Here is a 12,422-nt window from a genome sequence, read left to right as displayed (position 1 = left end):
TGATCCTGGGGGCTCCCAACCCTGTGAGCCCCACTCTCCCCCCACCCAACATCGCCGCTTTAAGCCTCTCCGTCACGTGACCCACATCAGCCGGGGGGGCGGGACCTCCGGGCTCATCCGCGGGGCTCGACCAATAGGAGTGGGAGACGCCCGAGACGACCGGAAAAGGAGCGAGCGGGGGCGGAAGCGGTGCCGGAAGCGGAGCCATGGCGGGGTTTCCGGGGCAGGTGCGGTGCGGTGCTGCGCGGGGCTCCGAGGCTGGGCTGGGGAGGATCGAGGCCGGTTGGCCCGGCGCTGCCCCTCCCGACCGAGCTCTGCTCCCATCCGCAGGGCTACCCCGGCGCGGGCCAGGCCGGGCCCTACTCCGGAGGCCCCTACGGCGGCGGCGCGGCCCCCGGGCAGCCCTACGGAGCGCCCCCGGCGGGACCCTACGGAGGAGCCGCTCCTGGAGGTGAGCGGGGAGCGGTGCCGAGGGGGAGGAGGCCGCGCGCTGGGCTGGAGCCGGAGCCGCCGGTGCCGTTTCTCCGCAGGCGGTGCTCCGCAGGGCGTGGATCCCGAGGCCTTCTCCTGGTTCCAGGCGGTGGACGCTGACCGCAGCGGTTACATCTCGGTGAAGGAGCTGAAACAGGCACTGCTCAACTCCAACTGGTCGGCGTTCAACGACGAGACCTGCCTGCTGATGATCAGTGAGTGGGGGCCGCTCCCCTCCCCCCAGCACCGTTCCATTGGGCGCACCGAGGGAGGGCACTGGAGCCAAGGGCAGTCCTGGGCTCCCCAGGAGCGTCTGTGCTTTCTCCTCACTGCCCTGTATGTGCTCTTCTGCCTTCCTCCCAGACATGTTTGACAGGAGCAGGTCGGGACGCATGGATGTGTACGGCTTCTCAGCCCTGCTGCGCTTCATCCAGCAGTGGAAGAACCTCTTCCAGCAGTACGACAGGGACCAGTCGGGCTCCATCAGCTTCAGTGAGCTCCAGCAAGGTGGGCGAGGGGCTGAGGCACCACACTTGAGTTCCCCAGGGAGCACTGCCTCCTTGGTGCTGATTTGCAGCCCAACATAGAATCATTAAGATTGGAAAAGGTCTCTAGGATCATCTAGTTCAGCTGCCAGCCCATCACCACCATACCACTAAACCACATCCCTGAGTGCCACATGTCCACGTTTTGTCAACATTCCCAGGGAAGGTGACCCCACCACTTCCCTGGGCAGCCCTTGCCAATGCCTGATCGCTCTTTCAGAGGAGATTCTCTTCCTAACAGCCAATCCAGTGACCTCCCTCGCCTCCCCAGCCCCATTCCTGCTGTCAGTTCTCTCTGAGCTTCCAGGTGTTCCCTGCATCGCGCTGAACCGGCCACAGGCCACAGTGTGAACTTCCTTAGGGAAATCCCTTCTTTGTTGCCCTTCCTAATGGCATGTGACTAAGCCCTGTGTTCTGGGAGGAGCTCTTGGGTGTGTGCTCAGATGGAGGGGAAGAATGCCTGGAATTCCTGCCTGGATTTGGTTCCTCCCTCTTGAACACCCTGCCTGCACTCAGGCACTGACAGAAGCCCTTCGGGAACACGCTGGGGGGAGGGCACTGTTTCCCTTCTCAGAGGGGTTTAATCTGCGTGTTTCTCACTCCCAGCGTTCTCCCAGATGGGCTATAACCTGAGCCCCCAGTTCAGCCAACTGCTGCTGTCCCGTTACGCCCAGAGGTCCTCCAACCCCAGCATCCAGCTCGACCGCTTCATTCACATCTGCATGCAGCTGCAGAGCCTAACAGAGGCCTTCCGTGAGAAGGACACGGGGATGGTGGGCAACGTGCGGCTCGGCTACGAGGACTTCCTCACCATGGTCATGACACGCATGTTGTGAGGCCAAGGGGGAATGGTGGCTGTCCTGTCCCTCGCTGTGCCCCCCCAGGACCCCGTGCTGCAGGCAGGAGCACAGGGCCCCGAGCCCCGCTGGCAGCTCCCTGCTCCTATTCCTCATCCCCACTGGATGGCGGTGGGTGCCTCTGTGCTGCAGCACGGCTCTGCCCCCAGGGCTGTGCCACAGTGTGTGACAACCAAACTGGGAGTGAGCCTGTGCCGTGCTGTGATTCTCTGCCATGCTTCTGGGAGCGCCTGGATCTTCTGCCAGCCACAGAATCGTATCAAAACCCGGGGCCGCCTCGTGCTGCTCACAGGCAGGATTAGGTCCCTCATTGCCAGTGTCTGTACTGATTTCTTTCTGCCCGTGGAAGCCAAGCTTGGAAACGGTTTACAGCTTATTTTTGTAGCTCTAATAAAAGACCCCTGGCACCATTTCCTGGCTGGTCTGTGGGGCGATGGCTGCATGGCTCAGGGAATAAATGCTGTCGTTCTCCTTGTGAGATACAGCCACAAAAGTGGAAATCATCATTGGAAAGGTTTTTTTTTTTTTTTTCCTTCCCTGTGCTTCTAAAATGATGTTAGTGTAGGTATTCTTTTAATTGGCCTTCGGGAGAAGTACACTGAATGTTTTGTGATGGCTGTGTTTCTCTTGGGGGGACAGAGGAAAGAGTTAAAACATTATCTGGTGCTTTTAGGAGAAATAACAAAACTTATTTTTCTCAACTTTGGCCCCAGGTGGGACTTTCTGAGTACCAATAACAATTCCAAAAATATTTGGAGTTGTATTCTGGTGAGTAAAGCCACTTCTGCTCTATTTTTGGAGCTGTTTTTTTGTGCCTTTTCAGACGAGGCTGCAGCTCTGGCCAGCTGGCAGCAGGCACGCAGCAGGGTGTGTGTGTGAGCATCCACACCTCCTGTCTCCATACACTGATGTATCTGCATATACGTGTAAATATTGGTGCATATAGGGACAGATGTTTACGTAGAGGTCTGTGTCGAGCTGTGGTGATGCACACGTTGGATGGAGGGTAGGCTGCAGCCACCAGGTGCCGCCCCACTCCGCGTTGGGGCACAGCCAGAGCTCGGAGCCAAAAGGAGGAAAGAAAACCAGTAAAACAGAGAGAATGCAGATGGAAAGTGTTCAGCCAAGGAGCCAAAGCAATGCTGAGGGTCCGCTCTGCTCCCCGAGAGCTCAGGGCGCGGTGCAGCTGCTTGGGTGCCGCGTTTGGGTGCTGAGCAGAAGGGGTGCAGCATCCCAGTAACCCCCCTGAGCAGGGCAGTGGGAAAGGTGAGAGTGGAGGTGTGGATATCAGCGTGGGCATGGCTGGGTGTGGGTACAGGTAGGGATATGGGCAGGGGATGGATGTGGGCACTGCGGAAATGAACGGGAACTCAGTGGCTGAGAGCTGGGCTGAAACTGCGCTTTTAAAGACGAAAAAGAAAAGTTGGATTCCCAGATTATTTGTGCAACTTTGAGCTGCACAAAAGATCCCAGACCGTGACATTCCACATTGCAAATGTGATAAAAATGATTTAAAACTGTTTTTAAAATAGTTTTAAAGCGCCAACGCTGTTAATACTGATGGAGGTGAACCTGCCTTAGCAGGGGGGTGGAGGAGCTGATCTGCAGAGGTCTCTTTCACCCCCCTATGATTCTGTGACGTGGGTACAGACCTGAGCACAGGAATGGCACAAGGGTACAAGCCTGGGGGCTGCCCCCACCTCCCCCTGAAGCTGCTGGTGCCCTCCTCAAACCCAACCCTCCTGGCACCCCCTCTCCCAGAGCCTTACATCTGCGCCTGCCCACAGCCCCTCCAGCCCCTGGCTGAGGTCACGCTGTGCTGACAAAACAGGAAAGCAGACAATGTGGTCCTTATCAGCCCTACGCAGCTCTTCCAGGTGCTGACCCCGGTCCAGGATGGGGGGGAGCTCAGCCTGATCCCGTAAGGATGGGGCTCTTGGGGCAGCGGGGCCACGCACCCACACTCAGGGTGTGGGAAGGAGCAGCACTGCACGGGCAGGAGGAGACTTCCAGGAGTTTTATTTACAAATAATAAAAAGCAAAATAAATACAAAAAGTCTTAAAAGTACAGCCTGGTGGGGGGGGGGAGGGGGGTGCAGGTTAGGTGAGGCTGTGTGGCAGCTCTGGTCCCTCCTGTGGCCCTGTGGCAGGGGTGGGGACACAGGGGGAGCCTGGAGACCCCAGGGCTGGTTGCAGGGGCTGTTTTCCCTGCACCGGGGCCTTAGCACCATGGGGACGGGTGGGAGGGGGCTGCAGGGACCCCATCCTTATCTGGTAGCACCCAGGGCTCCTCATTTTTGGGGACTCAGATAGACCCTCCTCCTCCTTCCCAGCCCCCGGTGCCGAGGCATTTTACCCGCTGCAGCTCCATAGGGGCAGACAGAGGGCTGTAGGAGCCGTGCTGTGCCTGGGGGGGGCGAGGGGGGGGGGTCCTACAGCACCTCCTGCCCTACGTACGTGAGCAGGGGAGCTCAGACGCCCCGGGCAGGGGTGGCTGCTTTGAAGAGCCCCCGGCCGCCAACAAAGCCGGCTGAGCCCGGGCTGGATTAGTGAATAAATCCTCCGTCCCACAGGCACTGCGATGCCCCCCGCCCCGGCCCCACGCCCCGTGCACGGCCCAATGCACCCGGCCGCTGCGTCAGCACCCGGCGGCACGAGGGGTCCGACCCGGGCCGCCCCTGCTGGGGATGCGGCCGGGGGGGCTGCAGGGCAGGGACAAGGACAGCCCTGCGGTGCCGGGCTGCGCTCACTTATGGGGCATGTCCTCCACGCTGACGCGGCCCCACACGCCCACCACGAAGCTCTCCACCTCACACTCGTTGACGCCGCGTGCGATGCGGAAATGCCCGTCCTCGCCCCACGCTCTGCCCCACGAGTTGGCCGCGGTCTGCAACGGGGACGCTCAGCACAGGACCGACCTCCCCCTCCCCGGCACCGAATCTGGTGTTCGGACGCTCCCCGGACTGCAGCCCCCACGCAGGAGGCTGAGCCCAGCTGAGCTCGTCACACCAGTACTCACCCAGTATTTTTGGATCTGGCCGTCGGGCAGCTGCTCCTCACCCCACCTGCAGCAGGAGGGCAGTGAGGAGGGACTGCAGGCACCCCGTGGGGCTGCACCACAGGGATTTCAGAGCACACCTTCTCCCCACCCACCGGGGAGGGCTCTGAAACCAATTCCCAGCTCCAGCACCTTCCCAAGGGCCAGGACCCCCTCTGGGACCCCGGCACACAGCTCTGTGCCTCCATCCCAGCCCCACTGCTGAGCACGGAATGCTCGTGCCACTTGTGGCAGCAGCCCCAGTGCAGCCCAGCAGCCTCCTACCCTCCCCGCTTCCTTCCCTGCCCAGAGGAAGGTGGACGCCTTTCCTCCCCCTAAGGAAGCATTTCTCCAGCCACGTGTGATGCTCTGCCCCCCCCCCCCAGACCTACCCTGTGATTTTCACGGAGTGTGTGCCATGCTGCTGGTGCTTCGGCCCCTTCCCCTCAGCCACTGGTGTGTGCCGATAGATCCCGCTCTTGTACAGGAAAAAATCCTCGTGCACCTCCAGGATGGCTGTAGGGTTGGGGACAGGGGTTGGGTGCTCAGCTCTGCGTCCCCCAGAGCACAGGGTGTGAGCACAGAGGACACAGGGCTGTGCTGGGGACATGGGACAAGGCTCAGCTGCACGGGGGAGGAGGATTAAGAAAATAAAATCAAATAAAACCAACTGCCGAGACAGAGATTAACTCTGAGAAGTTAATGAGCAACAGGTGCCAGCAGGCAGTTCCCTGGGGCTGCAATAAGCATTAAGCAACAGTGGGGGGGGCAGGTCCTGAGCTGTTCCAGCAGCACCTGTCCCCCCCAGCTCCCTCTCAGCTCAATGCACCCCAGGGCACAGATCCCACTTTTGCAGTGCAGTGCCCCCCGCAGCTCCCTACCTTGCACAGGGCCGTTCTCCATCAGCTCCTTCATGATTTCCTTCTCCTGCAAGTACAGAAACAGCTGATACCAAGGGCTGGGCTCCCCACCTTCTGACCCACAGCACCCCGGGGACACCCAGCAGGGTGACACCACCCCTCCTCTGCCACCTGCAGAGGCAGCTCCGCATCCAACCCCGGCATTACACCCCTCCCCTGCTATTTTTCCTCCTCCCTCTTTGATCCCCAGCTTGGCTTTTGCAGGCAGAACCACCCCAGCCCCACAGGTGCTCACACTGGGGGCCAGGCGGTAGGCAGGGGTGGACTGGTAGATCTCATTGCCGTGGCTCTGGGGGTTGGGGCAGCGTGCCGTGGCCTGCCTCTTGCCCCGGCCCGTGGAGCGGCTGTGCATCATGCAGGGCTGTGCAGCAGGCTGGCTCTCCTGACTGGTGAAGGGGTAGCACTCGTCTGTCACCAACCTGTGCAAGGGATGGGGATGAGAAGAAACCTGGACACGTCCCTGTCCTCATTCCTATCCCCATTCCTGTCTGTCCCCTTTGCCATCCCATGCCCATCTCCATCAGCCTCCCCTTGCCATCACTATCCCCACGTTACATCTAATTGCCATCACCATACCCATTCCTTCACCATCCCATCCCACTGCCATGCCATCCCAATCCCATCACCATCCAACCACCGCTGCCACCCCATTCCCATCCCTGTTGCTACCACCATCACTATCCCCATCACCACTCCCAGCCCTTTGCCTTCCCACCACCACTGTCTTCACCATCATCATCATCACCATCCCAACCCACCCCCGTACCAACCCCCATTGCCATCCCCACCCCCATTGCCATCCCCACCCCCATTGCTCACCCCCTCCTGCGCAGGTACCACCAGGCTCCATCCAGCCGCCCCCCGCTGCAGCCCCGCTGGTTGCGTGTGTCACAGGACAGGAGGTTTTGGGGCGACAGGGAGGGCGTCATGTGCCCCATGGAATGGATGGAGATGCGGTCGGAGGCGACGGCTGGGGATGAGCATGGCAGTCAGGGATGGTGACAGCCTCCTGGGGTCCCATCCCACTCCTCCATGAGCCGCCATCCCCAACCCATTGCATCTCACCTGCCGTGGAGAAGGCCCAGGAGCCGGCGCAGTTGCCCTGGTCCAGGGGCTCGTGGATCATCCCGGGCCATTTGGTGGCTGCATCAAAGTGGCGGGGCAGCACCTCATTGGAGTCCATGGGCATCTGCGGGGGCACAGCCTCATAGCGTGAGGACCCCCACCCCAAGGCATCCCCAGAGCTGTGGTCCCTATCGCCATGCGGTGCACTCCAACCCCACCACAGTCAGGATGTTGGTGCCGCCCTGAGGAGCCATCTCTCTCAACCTCTGCCAAATTCAGGCTCAGCAACAGCACCTCCAGTGCTGAGCATCCGGCCACGGGTGCCAACAGGGGCGGTGGGGGGGCCCTCGTTGTGTCCCCTGCTCCCTGCGCTGACTACAGCCCGGCATTTCCGCCTGGAGGCCACGCACAGAGCAGCCCTTCTGGGGAGGTCACAGCACCCAGTGCAGGAAATGCTGCTAAAATTAAACCTCACAAGTCAAGGCCATGCAATGGGTGTGTGCCGTGTGCTGGGCTCATCCTGTCCCCTCGGAGCATCCTTTGGGGCCACCCGGCGCAGGACGACTTCAAGTTCTGGGCATAACGTGGGACAGAGCCACAGGGTCCCACCAAGATGTCACCGCGGATGCCCCACGGAGCCCACTACGGGGTCAGCAGAAGGTGCCCCATGGGGCCGGCTCTGGCTGCAGCCCGAGGGCATCCCGCTCACACGGCTGTGCCGACTCAGCAGCTATGGGGCCGGCTTTCCGATGGGAACCCAGCAAGGAGGGATGGGGCAAAAACAACACTGGCAACGCAGGGATTGCGAGGGGGAATGTGCTGAGCTGCTGTCTCCAAAGAGCGGGGCAGCCCGCAGCACCCGCCCAGCACAGCAGCTTTGGGGCTGGGGGTTATGGGATCCGTGGGGTCCCACTCACGTGCATCTCATTCATGTTCATGACGGTGGGGGGCGGCCGGAAGGTGCCCAGGCGGTAGCGCATCCCGTCCTCCAGCGTCATGCCCCAAAACTGGCTATAGTTGGCTGCTCTCCACCTGCACAAAGCACGGAATGGTGCTGGCGCATCCACAAAGCGCAGAGGGGTGAAGCACCCCTGCCCCGCTCCATCCCTTAAGTCGCTTACAGCCCTTACCCGTAATTTCCCCTATTGACGGCATCGATGAGGTCCCCATCCATGAGGCAGGCGTGCTCCTCACACTGCCACTGCCCTCCAGGGCTGCAGGTGCTGTGGGGAGGAGACGGTCAGCAGGTGGGGAGCAGCAATCCCAGGAATTGGGACCCCCAACACCTGCCTGGTCCCTGCAGCAGCCCCAAGGACACGGGACAGAAATGAGCCGAAAACCCACCAGGGCTGCAGCAATCAGCGGGGTTTGGAAACGAGCCCAGGAGGAGCCGCGCTGCCCTGAGCAGGGAGCACTGCACAGCCCATGGGGGACCCGGGCGGGGGGAGGGGTGTCCCCATGGGGAGCCTCCAGCCGTGCTCCCCCCACATTCCCAGCAATGCTCGGCATCCGGCCCCGCTGCCCGCAGTGTGAGCTCCCGGCACGCCGTTCCCTTTTATGGAGCCGATCTGTGGGCTGAGCAGCCCCGCTCACCGCTCCCCATCCCCATCCCAACCACCCCATTGGGGTCAGAGCACCACCCAGACCCCAATTCCCGGCATCACCCCCTCCCAGGAGCCATCCCACATCCCAGCCATCCCCTTCAGCCCCACGTCCCCACACAGGGACAAATCCCAAGGCCCCATTTGGAGCACACAGTGTGAATCCCCCGATATCTGCTCTCCCCAGGCACTGTGAGGCAATGGAAAAACCCTGTAAGACGCTTCCCCAGCCCTTCACCCCTCGCTGCCCTGCTTGGCCGCAGCTCTGGTGACCCAGCTGCTTGCTGTTAACTCTTTGGGCACAGGCACTGAGCAGCCCAGCTGTTGGGGGCATATCTGGGGGGTAAAGCCAAGCCGCGCACCTGCAGCATCTCCCCACATCCCACAGCTCATCTGCATCTCCCATTCTTCACATTTTCCTCCCATACAACCGCCCCAGGTCGGGGCGAAGCACAGCAGGAATTGCTCTCCACATTCCAAGTGCAGGGGAAGAAGATTTTGGGCGCAGCAGGGATGCTTTCCCAGCACAGAGAAAGCTCCTTTGAGCTTTTGTGCCCAGAGGGGCAGCGGTGGCTCGGGGTGGGGGGGGGCTGTGCTCATCCTGCAGGGCTGCATGCGGCTGCTTGGGCATGCAGGCACACACACTGGTTGCATCCACACACCCTGGTGCACAGCTCCATACGGAGCACTGGATTTGCCCTCATCTCCAGTGCAGCTCTGCTGGTTGCGCTCCTCAGTCGCAGGTTCCGTGCTCCCCATCCCAGCAGTGCCATGTTGGAGCCAACCTCAAACAGAGAGCTGCCGGCATGCAGCGCTGAGCTGCGTGGGGCCGGATCCCCACCTGGAGCAGGATGGGGCATGCTCAGCCCATCAAGCCGGGGCAAGCTGGGTGCGGGCACAGAAACCCCAAATATGCCATAGCAAAGGCAACTTGCATCAGCCCCCGCCATCCGGCTCGGCCCCGCTCCCACCACGGCTGGTTTCGGGGCTGGGATCTGGGTGCCCACGTTATGCAGCACGGGGGCACTCACCACAGGTTGCAGTTGTCCCGGTACGTGGCCCCGCTGGGATAAGTGCGACCGGAGCGAGCGCAGCCTGGGAGGGAGAGAGGTGGGCACGAGGAGGGTTAACTGCAGGCTGGGACGGGATAAAGGGGCCACTGATAGCCGGAGCTGGCTCTGCTCTGCGGGGACTTCTGAGAGAGCCTTGTGCTGCACGGGGGGGCCGCCCCGGTTCTGCCCCCTCCCTCCCATCCCGCCCCCGCTGCCCACGGGGTGAAGTCGGGGACGGCGTGCCCGTGCCCCAGACACGACCGGGGCGGCACCCGGCCCCGTTCTGCCCCACAGAGCGGCTCCCGCGAGTTCCTGCGGCTGCGCGTTCTGCCGCCGTCCGGACGCGCATATCGCATCCCGCAGCCGCGCATCGCTCCGGGGGGTTCCGCCTCACCTGGAGCTTTAGGGAACGGGGCCGGGATGCCCAGGCAGTACTCCCAGAAGTCGGGGCAGCAGTCGGAGACGGTGCGGTTGCAGAAAAGGTCGCAGTAGCAGATGGTGTCGAGGTAGGGCACGGTGCAGCCGTCGTCGCGCCCGCGGCAGCAGACATCCCCGCGTTGGCAGTAGGACCCGCCGGCATCGAACACCCCGTGCTCGTACAAACCCGGGGACAACTCCCGGCGCGTCCGCGTCCGGGCAGCTGAACTCACCGCCGCCAGAAACCAGAGCAGCGCCCAGGGCACGAGCGCAGTGCTGGCCATGTCCCCGGAGCCGCAGCCGCTGTACGGGATGGGGTGGTGTGCGTGGGGACCCCGAGCCCCCCGGGGTTGCCTCGTGCCGGGCTCTGAGCTGGCAGAGGGGCTGGGACCTCCGCTCCAGGTGACGCGCAAATCCTTCGCATTCCTCATCCCCCGCCCAACTCCTTAACGGAGCGCCCACGCAGCTCCGGAACGGAGATCCTCAGCCGCACTGTGACACCCCTCCCTGCCCGGCTCCCCCTCCCCATACGGCCTCACAGCCCGGCGCCCACGCACAGCTCAGCCCCCCTTCCCGAAGCAAAGCCCACGCGGGACGGGGAGACCCCAGGCCACGGCAGAGGGACTGCGTGGGACGCCCACGCCGAGCACGGGCTGTGCCCCATGGGGGAACCGGACCGGAAACGGCTGCCTGGGGGCTGGGGAGCTCGGCGGCACCATCGCTGCGATGAGTTCCCCAATCTCAGCCCACGGCTGAGAGACAAGGAGAGGAACGCGGCCCCGGGAACCCAAGAAGAACCCCTGTAGGGCCCAAAGGAGAACTCCTGAGAGGCTCAAGGTGACCCCGAATGGAACCGAAGCGGCACGCCCGCGCCCGCCCCATACCTGCCGCCCCGCCGTGCACCGCTCCCCGCCGCAGCCGCTTCCGAGCGCCTCCTCCGGCCCGCCGCTCCCTTATAGCCGCGCCCCGGGGGGGGGAGGGGGCACGGGGAGGTGCCGGGGGTATCCCGGGTAGGGGCCGGGCAGCGCTGCCCCACCCCGCGCCGAATGAGTTCGATGCTACCGCCCCCAGAGCCCCTTCTCCTGTCCCTGCGAGGGTCCCGAGTTCTGCCGGGTGCGGGGGGACCCTCGAAATGCTGGGGCCAAAGAGAGCGCCCTATAGAAACTCTGCGCACCCCGACCCGTCTGTCGCAGGGTGGGGGTCCCCCGAGCCGCCAGCACGAGGAGGGGAAAGGAGGGGGCCGTGTGTGTGTCCGTGTGCCCAGCACTGCATCTGCCGGGGTGGAACGCGGCTGTCCCACTGCTGGGCCACACGCTGAGGGTCGATTCAGGCAGCCCCTGGCCCCCCCCCACCTGCTGAGCTCCGGTTCCTCCCGCGGAGGTTTGGCCCCGAGGAGCGGCACGGCGCTGCCGAGGGATTCCCCGAAGGAGCTCCCGGTGTCCGACGGAGACAGCGGGACTCCCGGGGGTGCTCCGGGCACCCAAAGGGGGTCCTACAAGAGCACCTCCCCCACCCCCCCACCTCCGCAGGCAGCGCAGCCCGGTGCTCCTCGAAGAGCTTTTTCCTGAGACGCGGCCTTGGGCCGCCGAGAGCTTCAGGAAGGAACTGGGTCCGGCCCGGAGCCCGGCTGTCTGCAGGCACACGGACAGGAATTCGGAGTGAGTCACGAATTCTCCGAGACCCTCCGGGGACAGAGCAAAGCCACCGCGAGAGGGACGCGGCACATCGCCTCTTCTGCTCTGTATCCTCCTGCCCCGCCCCCCCCCGCCGCCCCCCAGCAATAGGGGCAGCAGCACCCCCAGCCCCACGCTCCTCCCGCAGGTGCCCTTGGCGGCCGGCAGGACGCACGGACACATTCGCTGGGCCACAGCCCCGTCCCCGTCTGTGCCACACGCGGCTGTAGGGCGGCATCGCACAGTTGTGCTCTTCGCCCTGCGTGGGTGAGGCTGCAACCTGGAGCAACGGGGGCACACGGGGGCTCAGCCTTTTGAACGGCCGGAGCCCCCCGCAGTGATGCACAGACCCCACTGAGGGCACAAGGAGTGACCGCGGACCACCTCCCTCCCCCCGCTCCGAGAAGAGCTGCTGCCAGCCGGGAGCACGGCAGAGCAGAACGGGGTTTTTCTGCTCGCCCCGACCTGGCTCTCCCTTCAAAGCAGCCCCGGAGGTACCGCAGCCAGAGCTGCTCCGCCAGCAGGTGGGGGTTCCCCAGCATTGCACTCCGCACTCCGAGCGCTCAGCGGGGCCACCCCAAGGCCCCGTCCCGACGCAGCCCGGCTGCTCCGGGGGGCGGGGGGAGCGGCAGAGGGGCTGCAGTTTCGCTCCATCGCTGCGCGGCGGTTGCGGGGCCGGCTGTTGGCGAAGGCGCAGCCGGAAATGCGGCGAAGGAGCGGCCAAGAGTCCGGCTTCCTCCCGGCAGATGGGCGGTGCTGGGACACTGCGGGCGGGGGGACGCGT

The 12,422-nt window shown here is 63.5% G+C and overlaps 2 protein-coding genes across 3 annotated transcripts; one reads left to right on the top strand and one right to left on the bottom strand.

Moving 5' to 3' along the window:
• Positions 1-10: 10 nt before the first annotated feature.
• Positions 11-2,283, top strand: PEF1 (penta-EF-hand domain containing 1). Its single transcript, XM_085208757.1, has 5 exons — positions 11-227; positions 331-451; positions 531-686; positions 835-978; positions 1,623-2,283. Exons 1-5 carry the CDS (start codon positions 207-209, stop codon positions 1,850-1,852), a joined length of 672 nt encoding a protein of 223 aa, XP_085064883.1. The 5' UTR covers positions 11-206; the 3' UTR covers positions 1,853-2,283.
• Positions 2,284-3,875: 1,592 nt separating this feature from the next.
• TINAGL1 (tubulointerstitial nephritis antigen like 1) lies at positions 3,876-10,996 on the bottom strand. Of its 2 annotated transcripts, none has more exons than XM_085208755.1 (12): positions 10,850-10,996; positions 9,943-10,268; positions 9,528-9,591; positions 8,026-8,118; positions 7,813-7,927; positions 6,896-7,019; positions 6,650-6,800; positions 6,066-6,249; positions 5,792-5,837; positions 5,303-5,534; positions 4,893-4,938; positions 3,876-4,760 (listed from the first exon to the last, which is right to left on the bottom strand). In XM_085208755.1, the coding sequence occupies exons 2-12, from the start codon at positions 10,247-10,249 to the stop codon at positions 4,620-4,622; spliced, it is 1,503 nt and encodes a 500-aa protein (XP_085064881.1). In that variant the 5' UTR covers positions 10,250-10,268; positions 10,850-10,996; the 3' UTR covers positions 3,876-4,619. The 2 variants fall into 2 exon arrangements, with proteins under 2 accessions (XP_085064881.1, XP_085064882.1); XM_085208756.1 differs by having other exon boundaries at positions 5,303-5,426.
• Positions 10,997-12,422: the final 1,426 nt, after the last annotated feature.

This window comes from Meleagris gallopavo, chromosome 25 (assembly GCF_905368555.1).
Source record: "Meleagris gallopavo chromosome 25, MGAL_WU_HG_1.1, whole genome shotgun sequence".
NCBI classification, from domain to species: domain Eukaryota; kingdom Metazoa; phylum Chordata; class Aves; order Galliformes; family Phasianidae; genus Meleagris; species Meleagris gallopavo.
Note: the sequence above shows the minus strand (reverse complement) of the source record. Positions and strands in the feature narration are given on the sequence as shown.